Source organism: Hevea brasiliensis, chromosome 18, assembly GCF_030052815.1.
Source record: "Hevea brasiliensis isolate MT/VB/25A 57/8 chromosome 18, ASM3005281v1, whole genome shotgun sequence".
Classification (NCBI taxonomy): domain Eukaryota; kingdom Viridiplantae; phylum Streptophyta; class Magnoliopsida; order Malpighiales; family Euphorbiaceae; genus Hevea; species Hevea brasiliensis.
The window spans coordinates 49464551-49490374 of record NC_079510.1 but is presented as its reverse complement, the minus strand read 5'-3'; the positions used below and the strand labels follow the sequence as shown (position 1 = coordinate 49490374).

General features: G+C 35.5%; 3 protein-coding genes and 1 non-coding gene across 6 annotated transcripts; 2 read left to right on the top strand and 2 right to left on the bottom strand.

Annotated features, from left to right (window-relative positions):
- Positions 1-1592: 1592 nt before the first annotated feature.
- On the top strand, positions 1593-8735 carry LOC110635082 (callose synthase 11). 2 transcript variants are annotated; one of them, XM_021784281.2, is made up of 2 exons: positions 1593-7231; positions 7807-8135. In XM_021784281.2, exon 1 carries the CDS (start codon positions 1900-1902, stop codon positions 7216-7218), a length of 5319 nt encoding a protein of 1772 aa, XP_021639973.2. In that variant the 5' UTR covers positions 1593-1899; the 3' UTR covers positions 7219-7231; positions 7807-8135. The 2 variants fall into 2 exon arrangements, with proteins under 2 accessions (XP_021639973.2, XP_021639972.2); XM_021784280.2 differs by lacking the exon at positions 7807-8135 and adding an exon at positions 8273-8735 and having other exon boundaries at positions 1594-7231.
- LOC131176244 (small nucleolar RNA J33) lies at positions 4862-4941 on the top strand. The gene has a single exon (XR_009146368.1). It is a non-coding gene; the product is annotated as a small nucleolar RNA J33 (small nucleolar RNA).
- Positions 8736-12213: 3478 nt separating the features above from the next.
- On the bottom strand, positions 12214-15090 carry LOC110635122 (uncharacterized). Its single transcript, XM_021784334.2, has one exon. The coding sequence runs from the start codon at positions 15088-15090 to the stop codon at positions 12214-12216; it is 2877 nt and encodes a 958-aa protein (XP_021640026.2).
- A 557-nt stretch (positions 15091-15647) lies between these two features.
- Positions 15648-23676, bottom strand: LOC110635111 (probable ubiquitin-conjugating enzyme E2 24). 2 transcript variants are annotated; one of them, XM_058140684.1, is made up of 9 exons: positions 23217-23676; positions 21107-22052; positions 19360-20893; positions 18595-18738; positions 17634-18077; positions 17484-17547; positions 17233-17372; positions 16703-17014; positions 15648-16192 (listed from the first exon to the last, which is right to left on the bottom strand). In XM_058140684.1, exons 3-9 carry the CDS (start codon positions 20773-20775, stop codon positions 15947-15949), a joined length of 2766 nt encoding a protein of 921 aa, XP_057996667.1. In that variant the 5' UTR covers positions 20776-20893; positions 21107-22052; positions 23217-23676; the 3' UTR covers positions 15648-15946. The 2 variants fall into 2 exon arrangements, with proteins under 2 accessions (XP_057996667.1, XP_057996668.1); XM_058140685.1 differs by having other exon boundaries at positions 21107-21943.
- Positions 23677-25824: the final 2148 nt, after the last annotated feature.

Sequence of the window (25824 nt, the reverse complement as noted above, 5' to 3'; positions counted from 1 at the left end):
TGCAAAAAAAAAAAGAAAAGAAAATTTATTATTTTAAAAATAATATAACAATATAAATTATTTAATTTTTAATGTAATAATGTAAATTAAAAATATATTGGAAGGTGAGTATTTATTTTCTTTAACTATATTATTTATATTATTTTTTGAGAGGAGGGAATATTAGCATTTTTTGTTGGCGAATTTCTAAACTTATAGCCGTTGAATGTAATAGATCCAACGATGGAGAATTCCTCAAGCGATCAAAAAAAAAAAAAAGAGCGTGACCTCACTAACCAAACTGACGACAACATTAGCTGTCACCTAGGGATGTGTGTCGTCTACAAATTTTGCAGCCCACATAATCTCAAATTATTACAAATACCACAACCTTACAAAAATATACAACCAATGGCTGCGAGAGATTCCCTGTCTGGCAAAAGGCATTTTAAAAACCTTAGAATTATGCTGAATAATGGCATAAATTTTTAAAGTATTTAAGAGTTTAATTAATTTTTTTAATTTTTAAAACAAATTAAATAATTTTTTTAAATTTAAAATAAATTAAATAAATTTTTTATTATTTTATAAATAAATAAATATTTTAATTTTTAAAAATAAATAAAAAAATTAAATTATATTTTTTTCTAATATAAATTTAATTGAGGTCGTGTATGAAATTCTTTTAATGCATAAAATTTTTTTCAATAATCTTATATATTTAATTTATAATATTTTAATAAAAATTTAATATATTTTAAAGTAGATTAATAAATTATTATTTATAAAATAATTTAAAAATTTTTTTACAGAAAGTATGATAAAAATAATGAACTCGTGAAGAAATTTTTTAAATTATTTAATAAAAAATAATTTATAAATTTACTTCAAATATTATAAATTAAATATATTAGATTGCTAATGATGATTTCATGAATTATAAAATTTTTGTGTATAATTTAGTTAGGTTTATATTAAAGTTAAATTATTGTTTATTTTTTTTAATTTATTTTTAAAAATTAAATAATTTATTTATCTAAAAAATAATAAAAAAATTTATCTGATTTATTTTTAAAATTTAAAAGATTTATTTAAAGTTTTTTAAAATTTAAAAGATTTATTTAGATTCTAAAATATTTTAATATATATATATAATTATTAACTTATATTTTAAGAGTTAAAATTGGGCTTTTGTCTTATTAAATTTAAATTAAATTAAATTAATTTTTTTAATATTAAATTATAACCTCATCCCTTATTGAAGGACTTCAAAAGGTCAAAAGATCGCTTGATCAAACGTCCGTTATTTGTACTACCGTTACAGCCCAAGCAACCATATAAAAGGGCCCCACCATCACTTGCTATAAATTTGAGACATTCTTAACGTCTATATTATTATCAGTTGGCTCTAATTTCCATCATGAAATGAAAAATCCCCAATGGAAAAACTGGCATCTATCGTACGTCGTCGTTTCACGAAAAGCAGAATTCTTGAATATCCAGTGCATTATTGTTGCGTTGCGTCTTAAATCTTTGTACCTAGAATCTTTCGTTAGTTCCGTGGGTCTCCCACCTCATTGATTACTTCGTGTCTCTCACTTCTTTAAAAGCGCGTGGTCAAAATCTTCAATGATTCCAGATCGGGAAAAAGAGCACTAAGGAGTGATTCTGCACTTCACTTTTGATTGGTTTCTTGTGTGTATTTATCAAAAAACTGTTTTATTTTCTCTGTTTTTCTACTCCTTCACGTCCTGCAGCCACCACAATTCCACAAAGCTACCCCTTTTCTCTCCGCCTCCCCGTTGCTTTCCTCTCTCGTTCTTCTACAGGAAGCAAGTGCACTGGACATGAGAACAGAAGCGAAAACGTTTCGACAGTGACGACGAAAACAGAGAGAAACGTTCTCTGGACTAATTGTCAATGAGGCGGGGACCTGCGGTGCCTCTACGCGCTGGCGATGGCCGTCACGCGCCACCGCCTCCATTGCCGGATGTTTACAACATAATCCCCATCCATGACCTTCTAACTGAACATCCCTCCATTCGGTATCCCGAGGTTCGAGCTGCCGCCGCCGCCCTACGAGATGTCAGTAACCTGCCGAGGCTGCCGTTTGTTACTCGGGACCCTCACATGGACTTGGTGGACTGGTTGGGGGTGCTCTTCGGGTTTCAAAGAGACAACGTGCGGAACCAGAGGGAGCACCTGGTGCTCCACCTAGCCAACTCACAAATGCGGCTGCAACCGCCGCCCACGATTCCCGACGAACTTGACCAGAAGGTTCTTCGCCGTTTTCGGGGCAAGTTATTGAGTAACTACACCTCATGGTGCTCTTACCTGGGCCGGAAATCCCAAGTAGCTCTTTCTAAGCGCAACAATAACAGCAATGAGCTCCGGCGTGAGCTGTTGTACGTTGCCCTTTACCTTCTAATATGGGGGGAATCAGGTAATCTCCGGTTCATGCCCGAGTGTATATGCTATATATATCACCATATGGCCATGGAACTAAACCAAGTTCTTGACGAATGGACTGACCCCAACACTGGTAGGCCATTTTTGCCTTCAATATATGGTGATTGTGCATTTTTGAAGTCCATTGTTATGCCTTTTTATAAAACGATAAAGACTGAAGTTGATAGTAGCAATAATGGGACTAAACCGCACTCGGCTTGGAGGAATTATGATGATCTAAATGAGTTCTTTTGGAGCAGGAGGTGTTTTAGGAAGCTGTCATGGCCTATTAATTTTGGGAGTAATTATTTTGATACGGTTGTGAAGAGTAATAGAATTGGCAAGACTGGATTTGTGGAGCAGAGGTCGTTTTGGAATGTGTATAGAAGCTTTGATAAGCTCTGGGTTTTGCTGATTTTATTTTTGCAGGCTAGTTTTATCGTTGCTTGGGAGGGTACCGAATATCCGTGGCAGGCATTAGAGAGGCGTGACCTGCAGGTTGAGTTGTTGACTTGTTTCATCACATGGGGTGGTCTTAGATTTCTACAATCCATTCTTGATGCGGGGACTCAGTATAGCTTGGTTTCTAGGGACACAATGTTGCTGGGTTTGAGGATGGTGTTAAAAAGTGTGGTTGCTTTGACATGGACTATTGTGTTTGGGGTGTTCTATGCGAGGATTTGGAGTGCGAAGAATTCTGCTGGGTTTTGGTCTGATGAGGCAAATAGTAGAATTGTAACATTTCTTGAGGCTGTCTTTGTGTTTGTAATCCCTGAGCTGTTGGCTTTGCTGTTCTTTGTACTTCCTTGGATTAGGAATGCACTTGAGGAATTGGACTGGAGAATCTTGTATGTGTCGACATGGTGGTTTCATACACGGATTTTTGTGGGGCGTGGACTTAGGGAAGGGCTTGTGAACAATGTCAAGTATACATTGTTTTGGATTGCAGTATTGGCTTCAAAATTTACATTCAGTTATTTCCTTCAAATCAAGCCACTGGTTGCCCCGACAAGGGCCCTTTTGAATACGAATGTCAAATACAATTGGCATCAATTTTTTGGCAGTAGTAACAGAATTGCAGTTGTGTTGATCTGGATACCTGTTGTTCTAATATATTTTATGGATTTGCAAATCTGGTATTCTATTTTCTCTTCCTTTGTTGGTGCAACCATTGGGCTGTTTTCGCACTTGGGTGAAATTAGGAACACTGAACAGCTTCGGCTTAGGTTTCAGTTCTTTGCCAGCGCTTTGCAGTTTAATCTCGTGCCCGAGGAGCCATTGCTAAGTCCTAAGATGACCTTGGTGAAGAAGCTCCGTGATGCAATCCACAGATTTAGACTAAGATATGGGCTTGGTCAACCATACAAAAAGATCGAATCAAGCCAAGTGGAGGCAACCACATTTGCCTTGATATGGAATGAGATCATCACAACTTTCCGAGAAGAAGATATCATCAGTGATCAAGAGCATGAACTTTTAGAATTGCCACCTAATTATTGGAACATTAGGGTTATTCGATGGCCATGTGTTTTACTATGCAATGAGCTATTGCTTGCTCTCAAGCAGGCACAAGAGCTTGCAGATGCACCTGACAGGTGGATTTGGTTGAAAATAAGCAAGAGCGAGTATAGGCGGTGTGCTGTAATTGAAGCATATGATAGCATAAAGTATTTAGTTCTTACAGTTGTCAAATATCACACAGAAGAACATTCTATTGCTGAAAGAATTTTCGATGAAATAGACAACAATATTCAGTTTGAAAAGGTTACTGAGGCTTACAATCTGAAACAACTAGAATCTGTTCATTCCAAGTTGATATCATTTGTTGAGGTTCTGATGGGACCAAAGAAGGATCTAAGTAAGGCAGTGAATATATTGCAGGCATTGTATGAGTTTTATGTTCGAGACTTTCCAGGGGGAAAAAGGGCAATTGAGCAATTGAGGCAGAAAGGTCTAGCCCCCCATAGTGCATCCACTGATGAAGGGTTACTCTTTGAGAATGCTATTGAGTTTCCAGATGCTGAAGATGAGTTATTCAACAGGCATGTACGGCGTTTGTACACAATTCTTAACTCCAGAGATTCCATGCACAATGTCCCAAAGAATATTGAGGCAAGACGGCGTATTGCTTTTTTTAGCAATTCCCTCTTCATGAACATGCCTCGTGCACCTGTTGTTGAGAAAATGATGGCTTTCAGTGTCTTGACCCCTTATTATGAAGAAGAAGTGTGTTTTCCTAAAGAAACGCTTCGACGGCAGAATGAAGATGGAATTTCTACCATTTTTTATCTGCAGAAGATCTATGAAGATGAGTGGAATAATTTCATAGAGAGAATGTATAGAGAGGGAATGAAAGATGATGATGATATATGGGAAAAAAAGTCAAGGGATCTTCGTCTTTGGGCCTCATACAGAGGCCAGACATTAGCCCGCACTGTGAGAGGAATGATGTATTACTACAGAGCTCTTAAGATGCTTTCCTATCTTGATACTGCAACTGAGATTGACATAAGGATGGGAACACAAGAACTTGCTTCTCATCACTCATCAAGGCAAAACCGCAGTTTGGATGGTCTAAACTCGGTCAAGCCACCATCTTCGCAGAAACTGGGCAGAGCAGGTAGTAGTGTAAGTCTTTTGTTTAAAGGGCATGAGTATGGGAGTGCTCTGATGAAATTCACATATGTAGTCTCCTGCCAAGTGTATGGGCAGCAGAAGGCAAAAGGAGATCCTCATGCTGAGGAGATTTTACATCTGATGAAAAACAACGAGGCCCTTCGAGTTGCATATGTTGATGAAGTTCACTTGGGGAGGGGTGAAGTTGAGTATTACTCAGTTCTTGTGAAGTATGATCAGCAGCTGCAGAGGGAAGTTGAGATTTATCGGATCAGATTGCCTGGTGCCTTGAAGCTTGGAGAAGGCAAACCTGAAAATCAGAACCATGCCATTATCTTTACTCGGGGTGATGCAGTCCAGACCATTGACATGAACCAGGACAATTATTTTGAGGAGGCACTCAAGATGCGGAATTTGCTGGAGGAATTTAAGACTCATTATGGAATTAGGAGGCCAACCATTTTAGGTGTGCGTGAGAATATTTTCACAGGTTCAGTGTCCTCACTTGCTTGGTTCATGTCTGCTCAGGAGACAAGTTTTGTGACACTTGGACAGCGTGTTCTTGCTAACCCTTTAAAGATACGAATGCATTACGGTCACCCAGATGTGTTTGATAGGTTTTGGTTCGTGCCTCGGGGTGGACTAAGCAAGGCGTCTAGAGTTATCAACATCAGTGAGGATATATTTGCTGGCTTCAATTGCACACTTCGAGGTGGCAATGTGACACATCATGAATATATACAGGTAGGTAAAGGAAGAGATGTTGGGCTGAATCAGGTTTCAATGTTTGAGGCAAAGATTGCAAGCGGCAACGGTGAGCAGGTTTTAAGCAGAGATGTATATCGGTTGGGCCACAGATTGGATTTCTTTCGCATGCTCTCATTTTTCTACACCACTGTGGGATTCTACTTCAACACGATGCTTGTGGTACTGACTGTTTATACTTTTTTGTGGGGCCGTCTTTATCTTGCTCTCAGTGGTGTAGAGGGTTACGCAAAGGCCAATAGTAGCAACAATGAGGCCCTTGGCACAATTCTGAATCAGCAGTTCCTTATCCAATTAGGCCTCTTCACTGCCCTCCCTATGATTGTGGAGAACTCTCTTGAACATGGGTTTCTTCCAGCTGTTTGGGACTTTTTGACAATGCAGTTCCAGTTGGCTTCATTTTTTTACACCTTCTCTATGGGAACTCGTGCCCATTTCTTTGGTCGGACTATTCTTCATGGAGGTGCCAAATACCAAGCCACTGGACGTGGTTTCGTGGTGCAGCACAAGAGCTTTGCTGAGAACTATAGACTATTTGCACGAAGCCATTTTGTGAAGGCAATTGAGCTTGGGGTCATTCTAATAGTATATGCTGCCAACAGTGATTTGGCTGCAAATACTTTTGTTTACATAATCATGACAATTTCTTGCTGGTTCCTTGTGGTATCATGGATAATTTCCCCCTTTCTGTTCAACCCTTCTGGCTTTGATTGGCTAAAAACTGTGTATGACTTTGAAGGCTTTATGAACTGGATTTGGTATAGAGGAGTGCTGGCAAAAGCAGATCAAAGCTGGGAAACATGGTGGTATGAGGAGCAGGATCATCTAAGAACTACAGGTCTGTGGGGAAAGCTGTTGGAGATAATTTTGGACCTTCGTTTCTTCTTCTTCCAGTATGGTGTTGTATATCACCTGAATATTACTAGTGGGAGTACCAGTATAGCTGTTTACCTGTTATCTTGGATATATATGGTTGCAGCTGTTGGAATTTATGTCAGCATATCATATGCTCAGGACAAATTTGCTGCAAAGGAGCACATCAAATATCGGCTAACACAGCTTATAGTCATTACACTTACTATTCTTGTGATAGTTCTGTTACTGAAGCTCACAACGTTTATATTTCTTGATCTTGTGAGCAGTCTTTTGGCATTTATTCCCACAGGCTGGGGCCTCATATGCATTGCTCAAGTACTTAGACCATTTTTGCAGTCCACTGTTGTGTGGGATACTGTGGCCTCCTTGGCTCGGTTATATGATATGCTGTTTGGGGTGATTGTGATGGCTCCTGTTGCATTTCTATCATGGCTGCCTGGATTCCAGTCAATGCAGACAAGGATCCTATTTAATCAAGCATTCAGCAGGGGGCTCCAGATATCTCTTATTCTTACTGGCAAAAAGTCCAATTGACAGGTGACTCAAGGTATTTCTTCTATCTTCTTCTTCTAATTTATTTCTCTAGTATTCCACTTGTTAAATGCTTGTTAGCTGACATTATGTGGTTGAGTTGGATTATTTTTTCTGTTTTTGTCTATTGTTTGATGTTTTATTGTTGTATTTTAAATTATGAAATAGTTCTTGTTTCTTTTTATTTACTGCTGCTTCATACATGTCATAACAGTTTATCCATAAAAATATTGAGGAAACCCAAAACTATTTACATCTTGTAAATATTGCCCTTAAGGAGAAGGATTGAGTCTCTAGTGAAGAGTCAAAAGTGGGCTGCTTAAGGTTAGCTTTTTAACTAGCTAATTGCCATTGGCTTTAATGGATTGAACTTGAGCCAAGGTTTGGCTATTCTGGGAGAAACTTTAGCGTGTTTGAGGTATGAATAGGTTGAGTGAGATTTTTTTCCCAAGCCAATATCAAGTTTTAAGAGAAAAGATTTAATTGAGCTCAGAAGTAGATTGCTCAAATAGACATTGAACCTGCTGATGTCATTGAGGATTTGCGTAGATTGTACGTCTGAATTGCAGTTTGCTCTTTGATGGCATGAAGGTTATGCAAGGATGAATTCTGCTGTTGGCACTTGTGGGGCCTGCTGTCTAGAGCTTACATTATGGGTGGATTTTGATGAAATATGGATTTATGCGGAAAGTTGCATCTAATTGCTGAGTACTTACTGGTGCAATACTTAACAGACAAATGGAATTCTCTGTTGAACTGCAAAATCCACGATTCATAGCATCAGCAAAGTGATTGGAATTTACATGATATTTGGCTTTTCTTTCCTTTTCTCTTGATGCTTGTTTTACTAGATTATGCATGTGAAGTTGGTAGTAATATGAGAATTATGTATTTATATAATTCTTGTGAGGCTTTCTGTCTGTCTGTCTCTCTCTCTCTCTCTCTCTGTCTCTCTCTCTCTCTCTCCTGGTTTATCACCATCAGTATCATGTAATTCTAACTCAATTTTTTACATTTATGAATTCTCTGTGGGACTACGTTTATACAACCATGGTAGATGATTCAACTGTGTTTCTTCTGGCCAAGAAGGTGGTTGCATTCTACCTTGCAGTACCGAGAGATTATTCAAAGGAAGGTCCTGATTTATTCATCAACTTCATCTTTTGCTGTTGTCTGTTAGTTCTCTCGCATTCTATTGCTGCACAAAACCTTTCTGCTAGTACTTGGAAGTGATTGATGGGCATTTTGGTGCAGCCATATTCATTCACTTTATGATTATGTACATATCTGTTCATATGCTAGCTTGGTAAAGGTAGTTACTGATGATATGTGCTAGCTAATTATGCTTGTGCACATGTGAAAAATACAATCTTTTGATTTAGCAGCGGCTTTAATAACAACTAACGTGGTAGTCTACGCAGGATATCTGAGTTTTGGAATTCTGTAAAAATTATGCACAATATTCAGATGTTGCATAAAATTATACGTTAAGCAATTCCGAGGATGTTCATTTTCGTTAATTTCAGAAGGTATATTATTTCTTTATTTTTGATTGCTCCAGGCAAGGAATACTCGTCAACAGGTTCAGCTAAATTAACTTTCAATTACAATTACTAACATTTCTCTTGGCAGGCTTGCATAAATGAGAAACCTTCAAAAAAAAAAAAAAAGGGTGACCCAGAGGTTGGTGTATGCAGTAGAGCTGTTTTCCTGGCTCCAATATGCGACTTCCAAATCACAAATAAAGTAATATATCAAAGTCACGCTCAAAATGAGAAACATTCAAATCAAGAAAAATTACTAGAATGCAAAAGAAGCATAAAATTAGCTAAGGCCTTGTTTAGTATTGAGTTTTAGAGTTTGAAACTACTTTTCTAAATAAAAGCATAATTTTAAATGCCGTTGAGAAAAGCATTTTAAAAAAAATTATTTTGTTATTTTAGTGTTCTTATGACTAAAATTGATCAAATTTAATTTTTAATTGTTTTTTAACACTCTCTAACTAGCATATTTAAAAAAGTAATTTTTCCAACAGGCTCTAAATTTATATCTTTCTTCAACCAATGTTGTGTGATCTATTTACAGTATTTGCACTAAAAAATTACAGTCCTGTAAGTTCCACAGATTAAGATGGAAGAAAGCGGCTGCCCACCATATGGAGCCTGATCTTTAAATCTGCATATATATCGATTTCCAAATCACAAATAAAGTAATATACCAAAGTCACGTTCAAAATGAGAAACCTTAAAATTAAGAAAAATTACTGGGATACAAAAGAAGGATAAAATTAGCTAAGGCTCTGTTTAGCATTGAATATCAGAGCATGAAATTATTTTTCTGAATAAAAGCATCATTTTAGATGTTGAGAAAAACAGTTTGAAAAAAAACTATTTTATTATTTTAGTCTTCTTATAACTAAAACTGATCAAATTTAATTTTTAATTATTTTTTAACACTCTCTAACTAGTATATTTTAAAAAGTGATTTCCTTAACAGCAGTTTCAACAGTAATGTTCAACAAGCCTTAAATTTATATCTTTCTTCAACTAATGTTGTGTGATCTATTAACAGCATTTGCACTAAAAAATTACAGTCCTATAAGTTCCACAGATTAAGATGGAAGAAAGCGGCTGCCCACCATATGGAGCATGATCTTTAAATCTGCATATATATTAACTTTCAAATCACAAATAAAGTAATATACCAACGTCACGTTCAAAATGAGAAACCTTCAAATTAAGAAAAATTACTGGGATACAAAAGAAGCATAAAATTAGCTAAGGCCGTGTTTAGCATTGAGTTTCAGAGCCTGAAACTGTTTTTCTGAATAAAAATATCATTTTAGATGTTGTTAAGAAAAGCAATTTGAAAAAAAGCTGTTTTGTTATTTTAGTGTTCTTATAACTAAAACTGATCAAATTTAATTTTTAATTATTTTTTAACACTCTCTAACTAGTATATTTAAAAAAGTGATTTTCTTAACAGCAGTTTCAACAATAATGTCCAACAGGCCTTAAATTTATATATTTCTTCAACTAATGTTGTGTGATCTATTTACAGCATTTGCACTAAAAAATTGCAGTTCTATAAGTTCCACAGATTAAGATGGAAGAAAGCGGCTGCCCACCATATGGAGCCTGATCTTTAAATTTGCATATATATCGACTTCCAAACCACAAATAAAATAATATACCAAAGTCACGTTCAAAATGACAAACCTTCAAATTAAGAAAAATTACTGGGATACAAAAGAAGCATAAAATTAGCTAAGGCCCTGTTTAGCATTGAGTTTTAGAGCCTGAAACTGTTTTTATGAATAAAAGCATCATTTTAGATGTTGAGAAAAGCAGTTTGAAAAAAAGCTGTTTTGTTGTTTTAGTGTTCTTATAACTAAAACTGATTAAATGTAATTTTTAATTATTTTTTAACACTCTCTAACTAGTATATTTAAAAAGGTGATTTTCCTAATAGCAGTTTCAACAGTAATGTCCAATAGGCCTTAAATTTGTATCTTTCTTCAACTAATGTTGTGTGATCTATTAACAGCATTTGCACTAAAAAATTACAGTCCTATAAGTTCCACAGATTAAGATGGAAGAAAGCGACTACCCACTATATGGAGCCTGATCTTTAAATCTGCATATATATCGACTTCCAAATCACAAATAAAGTAATATACCAAAGTCACGTTCAAAATGACAAACCTTCAAATTAAGAAAAATTACTGGGATACAAAAGAAGCATAAAATTAGCTAAGGCCCTGTTTAGCATTGAGTTTCAGAGCCTGAAACTGTTTTTCTGAATAAAAACATCATTTTAGATGTTGAGAAAAACAGTTTGAAAAAAAACTGTTTTGTTATTTTAGTGTTCTTATAACTAAAACTGATCAAATTTAATTTTTAATTATTTTTTAACACTCTCTAACTTGTATATTTAAAAAAGTGATTTTCTTAACAGCAGTGTCAACAGTAATGTCCAACAAGCCTTAAATTTATATCTTTTTTCAACTAATGTTGTGTGATCTATTTACAACATTTGCACTAAAAAATTACGGTCCTATAAGTTACACAGATTAAAATGGAAGAAAGCGGCTACCCATCATATGGAGCCTGATCTTTAAATCTGCATATATATCAGTTTGAATGGTATAATTATGAACTACGCTATTTGTCTCATAAATTGGTGTCTTTTAAGGAGATATTTGGTACGAGATTAATAAAAGAATAATTGTTACTTTTATAATTTTAACTTATCATTAAAATTATTTTAATACTTAAAAAAATTAGATTAAATTTTACCTTATAGAGGAGTTAAAATGTTAATCTAAAAGAGCATAAATTAATAACTATTTTTTTTAAAGGTTAAAATTTACCGGATAACACTTAACTCGTAGTTTTAACCCCCTAACAAACACATCGTAAGCATTAAAGCACGCACCTTTATCACAAATAATAAAATTGGAATTGCAATTGCAATGGCCTCAACATATATTGAATTTAAAAAATATTGCATTGCCACTAGGAGTTCTAAGGGTAAGCAATGTTATATCTAGTTTTCTGGCAATAATAGCACTTGGTGCAAATATCATGCAATCCACCGTCCTTTTCAACGGCGCTAGACAGGAATCAAGCAAATACCTTCAATTGCCCTATTGGTGATGGCAGTGAGCACGTGCATCTGTCTTTTTGCCGTGTAGTTCAGTTTACAATATGGTAAAAGCTAAAAACCATGCAGAAACATCACCTAGCTATCAGTGGAAAATAAGGACAGATTGACTAGAGCATTAAAAAAAAAAAGATCTTGAAATTCAAAAATGCAAATGCTAATAGCCTTTTTTTTTTCACAAGTTTTTCAAGTGATCTAGACAATAATCTACTATATTTCTAGAATGTTGAATCAATAAAGCGACAACAAACTCTATTATCATTGAGTGTTTAAGACAAAGAAAGTATTTAACAAGCATCAAAAGCAGTCCTCACTATACAAACCATAAGATCTTCAGTGAACAGCTTCCCCTTGCACTTCCTCACTGCTAACTACAGGTACCTTCTCATAATCAGGAGTCCCTCTAAATCTCTTGGGAATGATGCAACTGCCACCATATCGCTGCTGCAAGTAAATAAAGGCAGCAAACAGCAGACCAACAAGTGGGATAATGATGTCCCATGCAGTGGAATAAAAATCCTGCCTGTGATTTCCATATATGTATGATAAATCAAGGGACCAGGTGGAACTATGAGCCCTGTAAAGGTCATACGCATGAGGCAGTAAACGGACAATAGTTGTCCCGACATAAAAGGTACAGGCAAGGGTATTTTCTTTAGAATTCAAGAATACGTTGAACATTATCTGCGGGAGTAAAAAGCCATCCAGAATCAAACCAGCATAAGATTTAAGGTCTCTCCAATGATAATGCCGCTGGTAACCCATACGGCGTGGTTGTAGATATGGACTCCTATAGGAATTCTTCCATTGGTGCACATACCAAGCAATCAACCCACCACCAACAAACAATGGCAAGGCCAAATAGAGAACCTTTTTCTCAGCAAGCCACAAACTTTTATGGCTTCCATCACTCTGCCTGGCAGACCAACTGAGTTGGAGCAGACGGAATTGCAAAAGAAATGCTACCATTGTTACAACCCTCACTATTACCTCATTTACTTCAAGCCATCCACCACTCTCAAGGAAAACATTCTGTCTGTTATGATTTGCCATGAACAGGGCTTCAAAATTTAACAGAAGAGGTATCATGTAACCTAGTGTTAGAACCATAAGCATCACAAACGAAATGAAGGGTAGCACATCAGGATGCTTTTTAGCATGATAGAGTTGCAAACACACAAAGACACAAGCAAGAGTATTAGAAATCAAAACCATGGTAATCTCCATATCCATTCTCCATATGGATTCTGCTGCTTGGCTTGTATAAATTGAGTTTGAAGATATCTCAATTTCCCAAAAGTAAAGAGGGTCCAACTTTTCCCGCATGCTTTTAATGGTTCCCTTGATGTTATTCCTACCCTTTGCATTCAGTGGAGAAAATTGAACATTGATCAGAATCTGGCAGTCCTCTGATTGATTTTCTGTTGAGTTTTCAAGAAGAAATATTGGACGAGAACAGCCTATCATGCACAGCACACCAGTCTCATTATCATATGTCCCTTCAGCTGAAATTTCTACGAATTCATTTGACAAAAGCTTATTACCCAACTTAAAATCAGAAGAAGCAGTGAAGCTCATCTTGTAGCTAATGTTTATAAGACCACTGTTTGTGTTCACTCGATAGGGCTCAAAAACCTGATCACCCACAAACAATGGGGATGAATAACCTTGTGCTATTTTCCCTTTACCATTATTCGCCAAAATATGGAATCTCATGTCTGATGAATAAGCATTAGGGTATGCCTTTCCTTTGCGTCTCATGGTCTTCTGTTTTGGACAGGATTTACTCACCCTGTCAAACATAGTATACTTATATTTCAGACCTGGAAGGCCCCTTACCCTATTCCCGGAACCATGAAATCTGATTTCATCAAAATAGCCAGTCCCATTCACTGGCATGGTGCTCAAAATTTTCCCTAGAACAGTACTCCCTTGTGTAATTGTCAAGGTTTTAGGGAATCTCAAGCTCAATTGAATTGAGCAATCACCAATAGAAGCATTAACTAATGAATCCTTTAAATTCAAGACTCGACATGCAACCACACAGAGTCTATCCTTCTTCTCATCCCACACTCCCTCACCAATTAACATTCTATTAGGATAAAAAACTCTCTCATAACTAAAAGGTCCAGAGCCAAAATAACCAGAGTTTGAGAATCCTATCAAAACCCGAATTCCACCCTCACGTTCACACCGAATTCCTTGAATTGTCATAAACTTGGGCAAAATCCCAGAGCTGCGACCAAGAGGGTCGCAATTACCACCACCATTACGATCGCATTCGTTTCCATACTCCAATTCAAAAGTCCTAGAGTACTTATACAACTGACTTAAACAAGCACTGGGATCTAGCCACTCTAAATGTAAATTATCATCCTCTCCACCACCATCACTTCCACTAGAACACAAGTCACTACCACCTCTGTTTATCAATGTATACTTATATTCACCAAAATGAGGTATCGCCAAAATCGAAATAGACTCAAAATAACCCGAACTGCCTTTATGATTCAAACTCTCCAAAAACCCACTAATCAAGCTACTAATATTACTAAAATTCACTGGATAATTAAGCTTTAAAACAACATTCGAAGAACTTACAACACCCAAATTTGCAAAACTCGATCCAGATCCCACCATACACAGCTTCCCAGTATCCATGGACCAAAACCCATAAAGCTCGAACCCCAAAGACCCTGGACGGATCGGAATTCTCGGTGGACGGAACCTTATCTCCCTCAAATTGCGTTTCCACGTCAGGTTAAAGTGTGCAGGAAGGTGGAATCTGAGAGTCGCTTGGAGCTTAAGGACGTGAGGAGTCTGCGTAAGAGAAATAGTATTCCTTTTCGGGTGGAAGGAGAGCGAAATGGCAGGCAAATCGGCAGTGAAGGCTCTTTTCGGAAAGATTTGGTGGCCGCCAGTGAAATAAGCAATATCAAAATGAAGGACTTTGTCCTGGCCGAGAGCAAAGTTCATGCGGGTTTCAGTAGATGGGGATTCTGGGATGACTTGATTACAGTGTTGGGCATAATAAGCAAGGAAATTCGAAGATGAAATTGAGGTTGCTGCAGCTGCTGGGTTTGCGAGGAGACAGAAATAAACTAAAATGAGAAGGGTAGAGTAAGAGAATTTAAGCGTTTTTGAAGGGTTTTTCAGGAAAATGCATTTCTGTAATGGAAAAAATTGAGAAGCATCGCCAGTTTCCTCCATTAGTCCTTCTCTCCGAAGGCGAAGAAGGTCCCCGTGGAATTAGAAATCGATTTTCGTCGAATCGTTAGTTTTATGGATCGGTTTATCGGGTGTTTGCCGCTATATCCGACCCGGATTCGTATCCTTTCCGCTTAAACATGGGTACACATGGCTCCTTTCCAAATTATTTGGGGCGGGTTGTGAACATTAAGAAAGTAATTTTCTAAAGAAGGTAATTTAAAAAAAAAAATTATAATATTATCATGTTTGGTTATAATTTAAATTTTTTTACTGCATAATTCTTATTTTTATTCTTATTTTATTTTAATTTTATATTAAATATTAAAAAAAATAAAAAATCATATATTAATTAATGTATAAATAAGATTAATGAGTTTTATTAATATATATATATATTAATTATTATTAATGGTAAAAATATACATGTTAATAATAATAATAATAATCATAATAATCATTATTATTATTATTATTATTATTATTATTATTATTTTAGTCATATGGATAAAAAAAAAAATGTGACGACATCATTTCAACACATTGAAAATCAACAAGCATTTTAGCACACCAGTCCCAACTTTTTTCTTCATTATATGCAACCTATAATATAGTTCTGTTATAATACATAATAATACAACACCAGGAATGATTTTCATATTTTCCCTTTGAACTCCTCCCTTTTTTTTTCTTTTTTCTTTGTCTTTTACACACAAATAGCACAGATATTTCACAGAATGCCATCATTAAAAAAAAAAAAAAAAAAAAAAAAAAAAACCACAGAAGACTATCCTTCACCAAGGACATGTTGACATGATACAGATTTATGCATATGGTGCAAATGTCTTGGTATGCACATTCACTGCTCTAGCTCTGTGAATTGGCTGCAATCAATTCCTTTAGCAGAAAATGCCTCCACAAGTTTTGGGAAGAGCTTAGCAAGCATGATTTTGAACCCTGTAGAACTGCCCTTTTGACTTTCATTCTCAATCTGTCCACCACCAAAAGGGTATGCTACTGGAGCTCCTTCCATATATGCTTTATAAGCTGATAGAATATATTGAGATCGTTGCCTCAAGTGCTCCTCCACGAGTGCCTCAAAATGCTGCACCATTACACATCATGAATGATTACAAAGTTGACACACAAGAGATTAGTTCGTGATTATAATTAATTAATATTAATCTTTACCTGCTGCTGAAAGAAAGTAAGAGGAAATCCATTATTATATTTTTTTGTCATGCATCATTTTCATAAAATATAAGTAATGCTCACAAAACTCTCAGGTCTTCAAGCAGTATAACCTTTGAGAAACACGGAATCTCTTAAATGTCTAAGCTATGGCATGGAAAAGGATATAAAATAAATACTCATTTCAAGGGGGACAAAAGAAGTTTAATTTTGAAAAAACATGTCAGACACAATAATACTTGATCATCTATGGGACATCAAATCACTGCTTTGTCATTAGATTAGTCTCAAAGAAAATAATCAACCTAGCGTTTGGCTTTCTTTTTCTTTTGATACTTAGATTGTGATATAAAAGCAATTATCATCTTAGCCATTTCAAAATCACTGTGATGATGCAAAATGATTTCAGAACTCGTCATTTTACCTTTGGTGGCTGGCGAAGTAAATAAAGCATGGACTTCCAGGTCATGAGGAATGCGTTCTCATTATAGCTCACTGAGTTTTTCTCTCCCTCAGCTCTTCCTATCAGTTTATCATACCCAGCCTCATTGAAATAAGGTTTTTCATTAAGCACAAGGGCCTGCAGGGAGAGAAGAACTTGCAGAACACTTGAGCTCTCTGGATTCCACACTTCAGTGCCTGTGCCTGTCCATGTATTGAGGAGACTAAGGCACACCTTTCCAGACTCATATAAATTTGGATTGACACGAAGCCCACCAGAGCGGTAATGCACCAACTAGACAAGAGATTAAATCAGCAAATAAGTTTCTCATCAAATATGAAAATGTCTATCCGTGAGGTCACTAGAGATCAGATGTGCCCCTTTAAAATAACTTAGAAGGACTATGCTGGGTTAGTGTTGCCAACAGTGCACTGTGCCAATTTGCAGGTAGCTGCTTATTCAAGCATCATTAGACTGGTAAACCTTTGGGTAGTCTAGATTAATTAACTTACAGGTGTTTCATGAGGATACTCTGGAGGAAGGTAAATATCAAAGAAGAACAGCCCATCATGATATGGAGTTCCAGGCGCACCAACAATGGCTGCTCGAAGGAGATCCATCCTGTCCTCGTAGATGCGGACATATATTGATTCTGTTGAGATTATCATTAATCTTGTAAGGAAAAAAAATATCAAACTTGAAGAATGAACCAATTTTCTTAGAATAACAATCAAATGAATAGAAATAAGATAAATGTGTTAACCAGGAAGATCTTTATCTAGGTTACTCCATTCTTCTTGGACCTTCTTCAACCAACTTCTTTTCACCTATGAGCAGTAGAAATGAGAAAAAAAGTTATTGTCAAGACTGTTTAATCCGTTAAGTAATAAAGGTTTTTGGGAAAATGGAGTACCTGAGATAATGCCAATCCCCTGCCCGCACCCCCAATAAAGTGGTGGTCAGTGCAATCACTAACCATTTCAAATTGCATGAACTTTTCTACATTCTTGTTGGTGTGTAAAGATTGAAGTTCTTTATTCTCCTGAATATGGTTGGCTTCCGGCTTTAAACTTGTCTTTTCAAATACCTGCATTTCACCTGGTATCAAAGGTTGCATCTCTGTGCAGAGATCACAGTTTTCCAGTATTCCTCTCTCTTCATGAGTCTGAGATTGATTATCATCTTTAGGAAAAGATCCAGATGATAATGGGCTAGATAGTGATGTAGAACCAATGTACCCAAATACACTTTCTGCAATGTTCTTGAAAAAAGCAATAGTGGATTGAGGAAGAAAGAAGGGACTAGACTTCCATGGGTACCTTTTGCAATCATTGTTGCCATTGGAATTTAGCAAGTCCTAAGAATGAAACTGTCGTTCAGTTTCCAGTTTTAAATGAGATAAATGCAGATGACAGAAGCTTCTTTGTAGATAACCAGAATGTTGATTGGACCCAAAGCAAGAAAATTCACTAGAATTCAATTTTTGCTCCAGTCTAGCATATTCAATAAACCAAAGATACTTTTCTAAGCAACTTTTATTTGTTAATTTCTTGTTACTGCATTTTCTCAGCAATCAAAATCAGATTGAAGAAATTGGCCCACATTTGCAATTTGATATTAGATGTCAAGAATAATCTGAAGTTCACCAAAACATTTACTAAAGCTGTAACAGCTGAAATGTCTTGTAAAAATTAAAACTATTCCCAAACACCATAGCTCTATTTCAATATGGGACTTACTTCCCTCAGTAACTTCCAGAATTAATTCTGCAATTTTAGCATGTTATTGCCAATATATAATTCACAAACTTGAAAGCATCGCCCTAAATATCTGGTATCATTTTGTTCACAAATGAGAGAGGGAATTGGCATTACCTTTCCTTTCAAGCTAAAGAATTGTTTGTCAAGATCAACCATCTCTTGATTCATATTCATTTCACCAATATTTTGCTCATTCATTGCAGAATTTGTTGTTGAACTTTCATACTTGTCAATTCGAAAAATGTTATTTGGCTCAACCTGTAATGATGTACAACAAATTGTGTAAGATTGATGCTTCAATCAATCTTCGAAAATGGATAAAAACAGAACAGGAAATCATCTAAAATATAATTTTGACCAGTGGCTGTTGCTGTAGTTTAATCTACATTCATAAATCGTAGCTAGTTTACAGAACTAGAATAGTTCAAAGCAATCTTGTAATTGCTCACAGTCACAAGTAGAAAATGGAAGGGGGAAAAAAAGAACCACTGGCTTGAATGTATATATTTTTTCCAGGGCTATAATTGGATGATCTGCAAAAGAAATATAATTGGAACGGAAAGCAACATTGAGCAAAAATTTGTCTTACAGAAAACTAAATAAACTAGGGATGAAATTATGAAAAGCACTGCTATTAGCACTATTGAGATTTTATCAAAAGTTTAAACAAGCATTGGAATTGAGCATAAATTCCCTTTTAGGTTAATTTTATCATAACTTGCATTCATTCATAGACAAAATGATAAGAACTGATGTTTCAATATCCAGTGCAAACTCATAAAATTAAAAACTCTTAAAATCCAATTAACCAGTATAATTATTATTAATCAACATAAAACATAAGTTTTAATATGCAATAAAAATGGCTAGAGCTCACACCTTGGTTTCAAGTCCAGAAGCCCATGTCACCTTAACAGCACCATCTTTGAGGCCAGTAACATAGCCAATACAGGACAAGTAACCATTATAAGGGTAATTAATCTGAACTCTTCTACAGTCCCTGCCTTTAAGATCAACATCTTCAATCATGCTAATCTCATTGTTCAGATGACACGTATCGTCTTGTTCTACATTTTTAAATACAATGTCACCGTAACAATAAGTGTAATCTGGATGCTCAACCAGCTCATAAGCACTCACAATTTCCTCCACCTGGTTGGCACACACATTATTAGCCTGATTCCATTTCACCCTTACAGTCCGTTCCTTCACATCCACAGCACTTATTACGCCCCATTTTTGGTTTCCAGTAATGTGTGGGTCATCACAAGCACCCCGCTCAAGTACAAACTGCCCCGGCCAGAATTCATGAGCATCGACAGTATTTACGGGAACCAGAGATTGTGAATCTAATCCCAATGAGCAGCCACCATCCTGCCACATAACATCAACGATGGTCTTTGTCTTCACAATAACAAAGATTTCCTCAAATTTTGAGCAAAAATCTCCCCTCTTAAACTCTTTTCCTATCTTAACTTGCTCTTTAACAAGCTCAAGGTCAGGTGCATCAAAAACCATCCGCTCCTTCACACCCTTACAATCAGCAAAAGGAAGTATACACCAGTCACCAAGCTGCCAATTTTCATGTGAAAAACCTGGCAACAAAGTCAGGTTTTTTGCATCCTGCAAACGCTGAGGAGCAGACAAACTCAAATCACAACCAACAATAGCACAGGCAAGCCAATTAACATAAACTAGACCTACTTTTACAGAAGAAACAGTCCCGACATCCTGATTTTCCTTCCAAGCACCACATAACCATCTAGCTGACTTAGAAGCAGCAGAATGCCTAACCTGCACTCTTTGTCCTGGATAATGGGGGTATATTGAATCTTCAAGTATGTTTGGAGAAATAGGCAAGAGCTGTTCTGTTTCATCTGCAGTAACCTCACACTTTGTCCCATCATCGAAGATGATGATGATATTGTCAACAATTTTATCAACCCTTCCAATCCATGGCCCATGGACCACGTAATCTCCCACTGAAATGGAGAGAATCTTTAGAAGATTCTTGGAATCAACATCTTTTGTGACTTTTCCATGAACATTTTCCAAGTCAACAAACATTTTAACATTTACAACTCTGCCCATCTGTCCAGAAGGATTATCAACAGGAAAAACAATGTCCCCATGTAAAAAACCCCTCTCAAATGAGAGGAAATCATCAATTTTGCCTATGCTCTCCTCCAAGTTTAACAAAATGGAATGAGCCTGTCGACCATACAAAAATTCAAGCTCACTGCCACTGTCACTGAAACTTTCCCAATCAGAATCACTAGGGAGCATATCCATCATCTACAAAAATATATCAACACTCCAATTCAACAATAAGAACTGTACTCTTTCTTTTCCACCCCCTAGAAGTGCTATCTATTCTGGAACTTCACAGATTTCTTATACAAAGCACATATACCTGGACAGGAAGTAACAGAGAGCTTATTTTAGAGTTAGAAAATTTAAATGTTAAAGGAGAGGCATAATGGCACTATGACATTAAAGCACCCTTTTTTTTTTTTTGTGGTCGGAGTAATTTAACCTCCTTTGCAGTTACAATCAGAAAATTCAAATAAAAAACATGTGAAAAAATAAAAGAAAAATTAATGGTGAGGAAGAAGACAGAAGGTACCTGATGTAGAACTTGAAATTTGAAATTCCAAAAGCTGTACCAGTATAATTCTATGTTAAAACACACTGCAGTGGATAAAAAAAGAGTGGCCTGGCAAAGGATTAGGCTACAGTAGCAATGCTGCAGATTGAATCCTGATGTTGATCTGATTTCAAGAATTGATGCCAAGCTTCAATTGAGATATTCCAACAAGATATCTTGGCCACCAAAAGTGGAGATCATATGCGAAAGCTTTTAAAGGGGATAACAGGGAGTCAACTCAAGACGCCCAATGCCAAAGGAGATTTGCCCTACAGGGATATAGGAAGCTAGCTCACGACTCCTGATAACCCACAGGGATAATTAGAGTCAACTTGGACTCCTGATGCCAAAGGAGATTTGCCCAACAGATGGAATGAAGCTCTTGCAAGAAGAAACTTCAAAGAAGATTGCACTTGCAAAGGTGATGTATCAATATAGGCTACAATTGTTGCAGACTGGTGAAGCTTGCCAGAGAAAAGACACTTTATACCATGGAGATCTGCCCTGTAGCAAGGATGCAATCCTCAGTAAATAATCTGAAAGTATCTACTTTGCTAAGTTATTCACTGTTAGGTAAACTGCCCAACTAGAGGAAACTTCAGTAACTTTGCCAAATGAGATTTGCCCAAGAGAGCTGAATCTTAATGACTAAATATGTATAACCAATTTTTCCTCCAAAAAGATTTGCTTCTTTTAGAAAGCAAATATTTATTGCCAAAGAAGATTTGCCCTGCTTCAAGCCAAGCTTTCTGTCAGGTAGGTCCAATGCCAAAGACGATTTGCCTCACAAAAAGAGTTCATTTCACCAGCAGAAGTCTGCAAGAAGACGAGGTCAAACAGACATGTTTCTCACAGCTTGATTAAATTGCCAATTTTAGTTGTCAAAAGTGAGTGATTCTCCATCTAATTAACATTTCCATGCAACCTGTGATGACAACAACTATTAATAATATCATGTACTGAAAATATAAGCAGATAAATCTAAATCCAAGATTGAAGCTGAGATAGTAACAATTGAAGCTATAGTTTCCCTAAAAGTAAAAGATGAAAGGTGTAAACCCAGGGCCATATGACTCGATGAAGGAGAAAACAAGAGGTGATATCAAGAACAAATAAATAACTGTGACAACTATATTTATAGTTGCATAATTGTTCTCAATTGTTATAACTATATTTTATCAAACATGACGGTGGTTTTAATATTTGAGGAACAACAACAATTAAGACTTAATCGCAGACTAGTTGGGTCAACTACATGGATCATTTTCGTCATTTAGCTCTATTTAACACCAATAGCGCATCAATGTTCAAAAATTGTAAATCTTTGGAAACTACACCATGTGAGCTTAGCAAAGTATAGTCAATCCCAAGCTCAAGAAAAGAAGAAGGATTGTGATAAGTTGATAGCTAATGTAAAACTCAGTCAATTCTCATGAACATGAATCCTTTTGATATAATATTTGAGGAAAGGGAAAAAAAAAATTAAAACAGAAATTGTGCTATGCTTTAAAAATATAATTACCTTCAAATATATAATCCAACTATCAAAACTATAATTTGAATATCTTTTACAGATAGATATGCAACTTAATATGGACTTCTTTTCTAGGAGACCATAAATGGCGATGGATGCAACTCAAGAATCGTTCCAATTCCTCTTTCATGAATCATATTTAACAAACATCAAATACTATCATCCGTACTTCTCTGTATACAAGTTCCCATGACCATTTCCTTCAATAAAAACATCATAAAGTCCCTATATAACTCCACACACAAACATGCTTATTCCGAACAATTTTGTATTCTCCCAAAAGTGGAACTTAAGTCCACAGTAATTCTAGCATTTGGAGGGTATGACAATTAACACCAAGGAGCCCAACAATTGCCCAAATAACAAGTATTTAGAATTCCACCAATTATTAAGACCTCAAGAACATAAAATTAATTAACTTTTACAATAAACAAAACATTTCAAGCCAAATATATATATATAAAGAATACATATCGTATATGCATATTCTGTGTATGCATGTATGCAAATATATTGAAAAATCATATATGATAGTGGAAAAGTTGAAAACTGTACCATTTGCCGCTTCTATATTTCACTGGAGCCATGTAAGCTAACACCAGAAAAACCAGCACAGAATCTATCAGACCCAATCAAAGGAACTCGACATAGTTCATAACTTGCTAACAAAACCACGTTCCTCTGATCGTCTCACTTTCTCGCCGACTTTCTACGCCAAGAAAATATATCTGGGAATTCAGAGAGGCCAAGTTCCTCCCCGAACCACACCCATCATTACATGAACGAGGCTGGAAAACATTGCACAGTGAAAAGAAAAAAAAAGGCTCGTCTTTCTAGTCGTTCTATAGAATTGGGTGTAGTTTCCTCTTTGTCTCTCAAGGATGGCAGACGTTGGAGGTTTATGAGTGGCTTTCACTTCCAATGAGATATAGAGAGTATTGTATATGAGCACCGCACAGAATATACCAACAGTATCGGACACAAATACTGCATTCTGCCCTAAACTTTAATTAAAGGAAATTTTTTTTTTTTTGAATTGCCATAATGCATTATAAAGCTACAAGGGCAAAGAAATTTCTTGCCTATTACCGATCAATCAGCATCCTCAAATATATAAAATGTACTGTAGAATTCCCTTATTTTTAGCATGCTTAACGTATTTTTTTAAAAGGAAATATTTCTAATGATTTTTAGTTGTTGAAAGTTTTTATAATTAAAATTTTAATTAATATATTTAAGATAATATTTTTTTAATAATAATTGAATCGATAATTAATAAATTTATTCACATGTTAAATAAATATTTTATATGTGAATTTTATATATTTATATTTTTAATTTATAGTGGTATATTAAATTTAAATAAAAATTATTTTAAATAATTTAGTTCTCTTGAATTTGACTATATTTTACTATAAATTTTTATTCAAATTTAAAAGCTACAGTATCATAATTAAATCTATTAGACCTGACCTGAGTAATAATTTTTCATTTTTTAGATTCTTTTAGGATTTTTTTTTAAATTAAAATTTCTTCACTAGTCCAAGTAGGTTGCTAGCACACATCTTTGTGTTCTTATGCTTCTTTATTCCACAAGAAAAAAAAATAATAACAATAAAAGAGAAAATAAAAGAAAATCAAATTAAAAATGTTTCTTCCATATATTTGAAATGGGAACTTTAGCCTTTGATACACTAATTATAATGCTTTCACGTGCAATCTTTTAAAGGTTTTGTCTAAATCCGATTTATTATAATTCAAAACACAAAATATATTGTAGGACTCACCTATTGAATACATGGATCTCACATAATTGTATCTTAAATAAATTGGCTCTAAGCAAGAATTTTTCTTATCTAAATCTATTCTTTTTTTTTTCTTTCCTTTAAGAACAGCATAGAGAATATGCTTGGTACATTTATTATTGAGATCTGACAATTTACAAGTGCAAACTCACCATCAATTAGATGTTAACAAGACATAGTTTCCAATTCAATAGTCCTAGTGGTATACTGATTATCAAGGAAATTGGAAAATTGACTCCAAACCCTGATATGAATTGAGAGATTTAGTCCTTTCCAGTGCCATTACCTTTTCATGCAGAAGCTGACTGTTGTCTGTTGTCTTCTAAATAGTGAAAATTTAGCCAAGCAAAATAGGACAAAAAAAATTCTACTAGGTCATGATTGTGAGGAAGTGTACAACAATCAGAACTTTTACTTTTTTGATGAAAAAAAAGATCACTTTAATTTGCAGAGCACTAAATAAGATTTGAATAAAACTCAATTTATTCCAGATGCCATGGTTTATCCTAAAGAATAATCTGAATTCAGGTTCAGAATTGACACAAGGGTTTGGTTTCCTTCCATTTAATGAGTGAAATTAATGTCACTATAACAGGTTAAGCATCCAATCAATCTATCTAGCAATGTGTGTGATTGGGGAATAAGTTGGTTAATCTTTTAGTAAATATAATCTTTTTATTATCACCTTTCAAAGATTTGATTTTCAAACAACAATAGTTCACTATCTAGTTGGAAAGGCAAGGCAATGAAAATGACTAGTTCCTAACCATAATTTCCACTTCAATATGGAACAAAAGCTTTATATAATATTTTATGCATCCTTTTTCTCTTTTATGGTGGATTACAGTTTACAAGTGGCAGTTCTTTCTTGAATATGCTCAAGATGTGATCCTAAATTCCAAGGAACCTCTCTAGTGACCATAAGGGTCCATGCTTTACAGAGTTTGGATTGGGTTAAGTGTCAGCAAAACAAGTGAAGAACAACTTTTTTTCAGCAAAAGGAATGAGATTTTTGGAGAGAGGCTTTTCAAGTGCCATGTAACTGTACTGTACTTTCTTTTCTTGAAATTGCACACGGTGATGATCTCCTATATGCTTAACATTTGCAAAGCCAAACACACATCATCCTGCACCTCTACATCATTTTTCACATCTTATGCCTAGGCACTTCAATTTTTTCTTTTTCTAATCAATATTAACAATAAAATTTATCTTAATAGTACTAAAATGTTTCTAAAATGTAGGTTATTAAGTTAAAGAAAATTCTTGTTATATAACATTGCTGTGAGCCTCTGAAAATCAGTCTAAGTACCAAGTAAGTCTGTTGACAGAAAGAAATGGTGAGGTCAGTAGCTTTT

Bases quoted from the DNA above. Each gene is read 5' to 3' on its own strand.
- LOC110635082 (XM_021784280.2), top strand. From the start codon at position 1,900: ATGAGGCGGGGACCTGCGGTGCCTCTACGCGCTGGCGATGGCCGTCAC.
- LOC110635122 (XM_021784334.2), bottom strand. From the start codon at position 15,090: ATGGAGGAAACTGGCGATGCTTCTCAATTTTTTCCATTACAGAAATGC.
- LOC110635111 (XM_058140684.1), bottom strand. From the start codon at position 20,775: ATGATGGATATGCTCCCTAGTGATTCTGATTGGGAAAGTTTCAGTGAC. The intron at 17,373-17,483 runs GTTAACACATTT...TAATCTCAACAG, and splicing joins CCTAGATAAAGATCTTCCTG to AATCAATATATGTCCGCATC. The intron at 17,015-17,232 runs GTAAGTTAATTA...TCTCTTGTCTAG, and splicing joins AGTATCCTCATGAAACACCT to TTGGTGCATTACCGCTCTGG.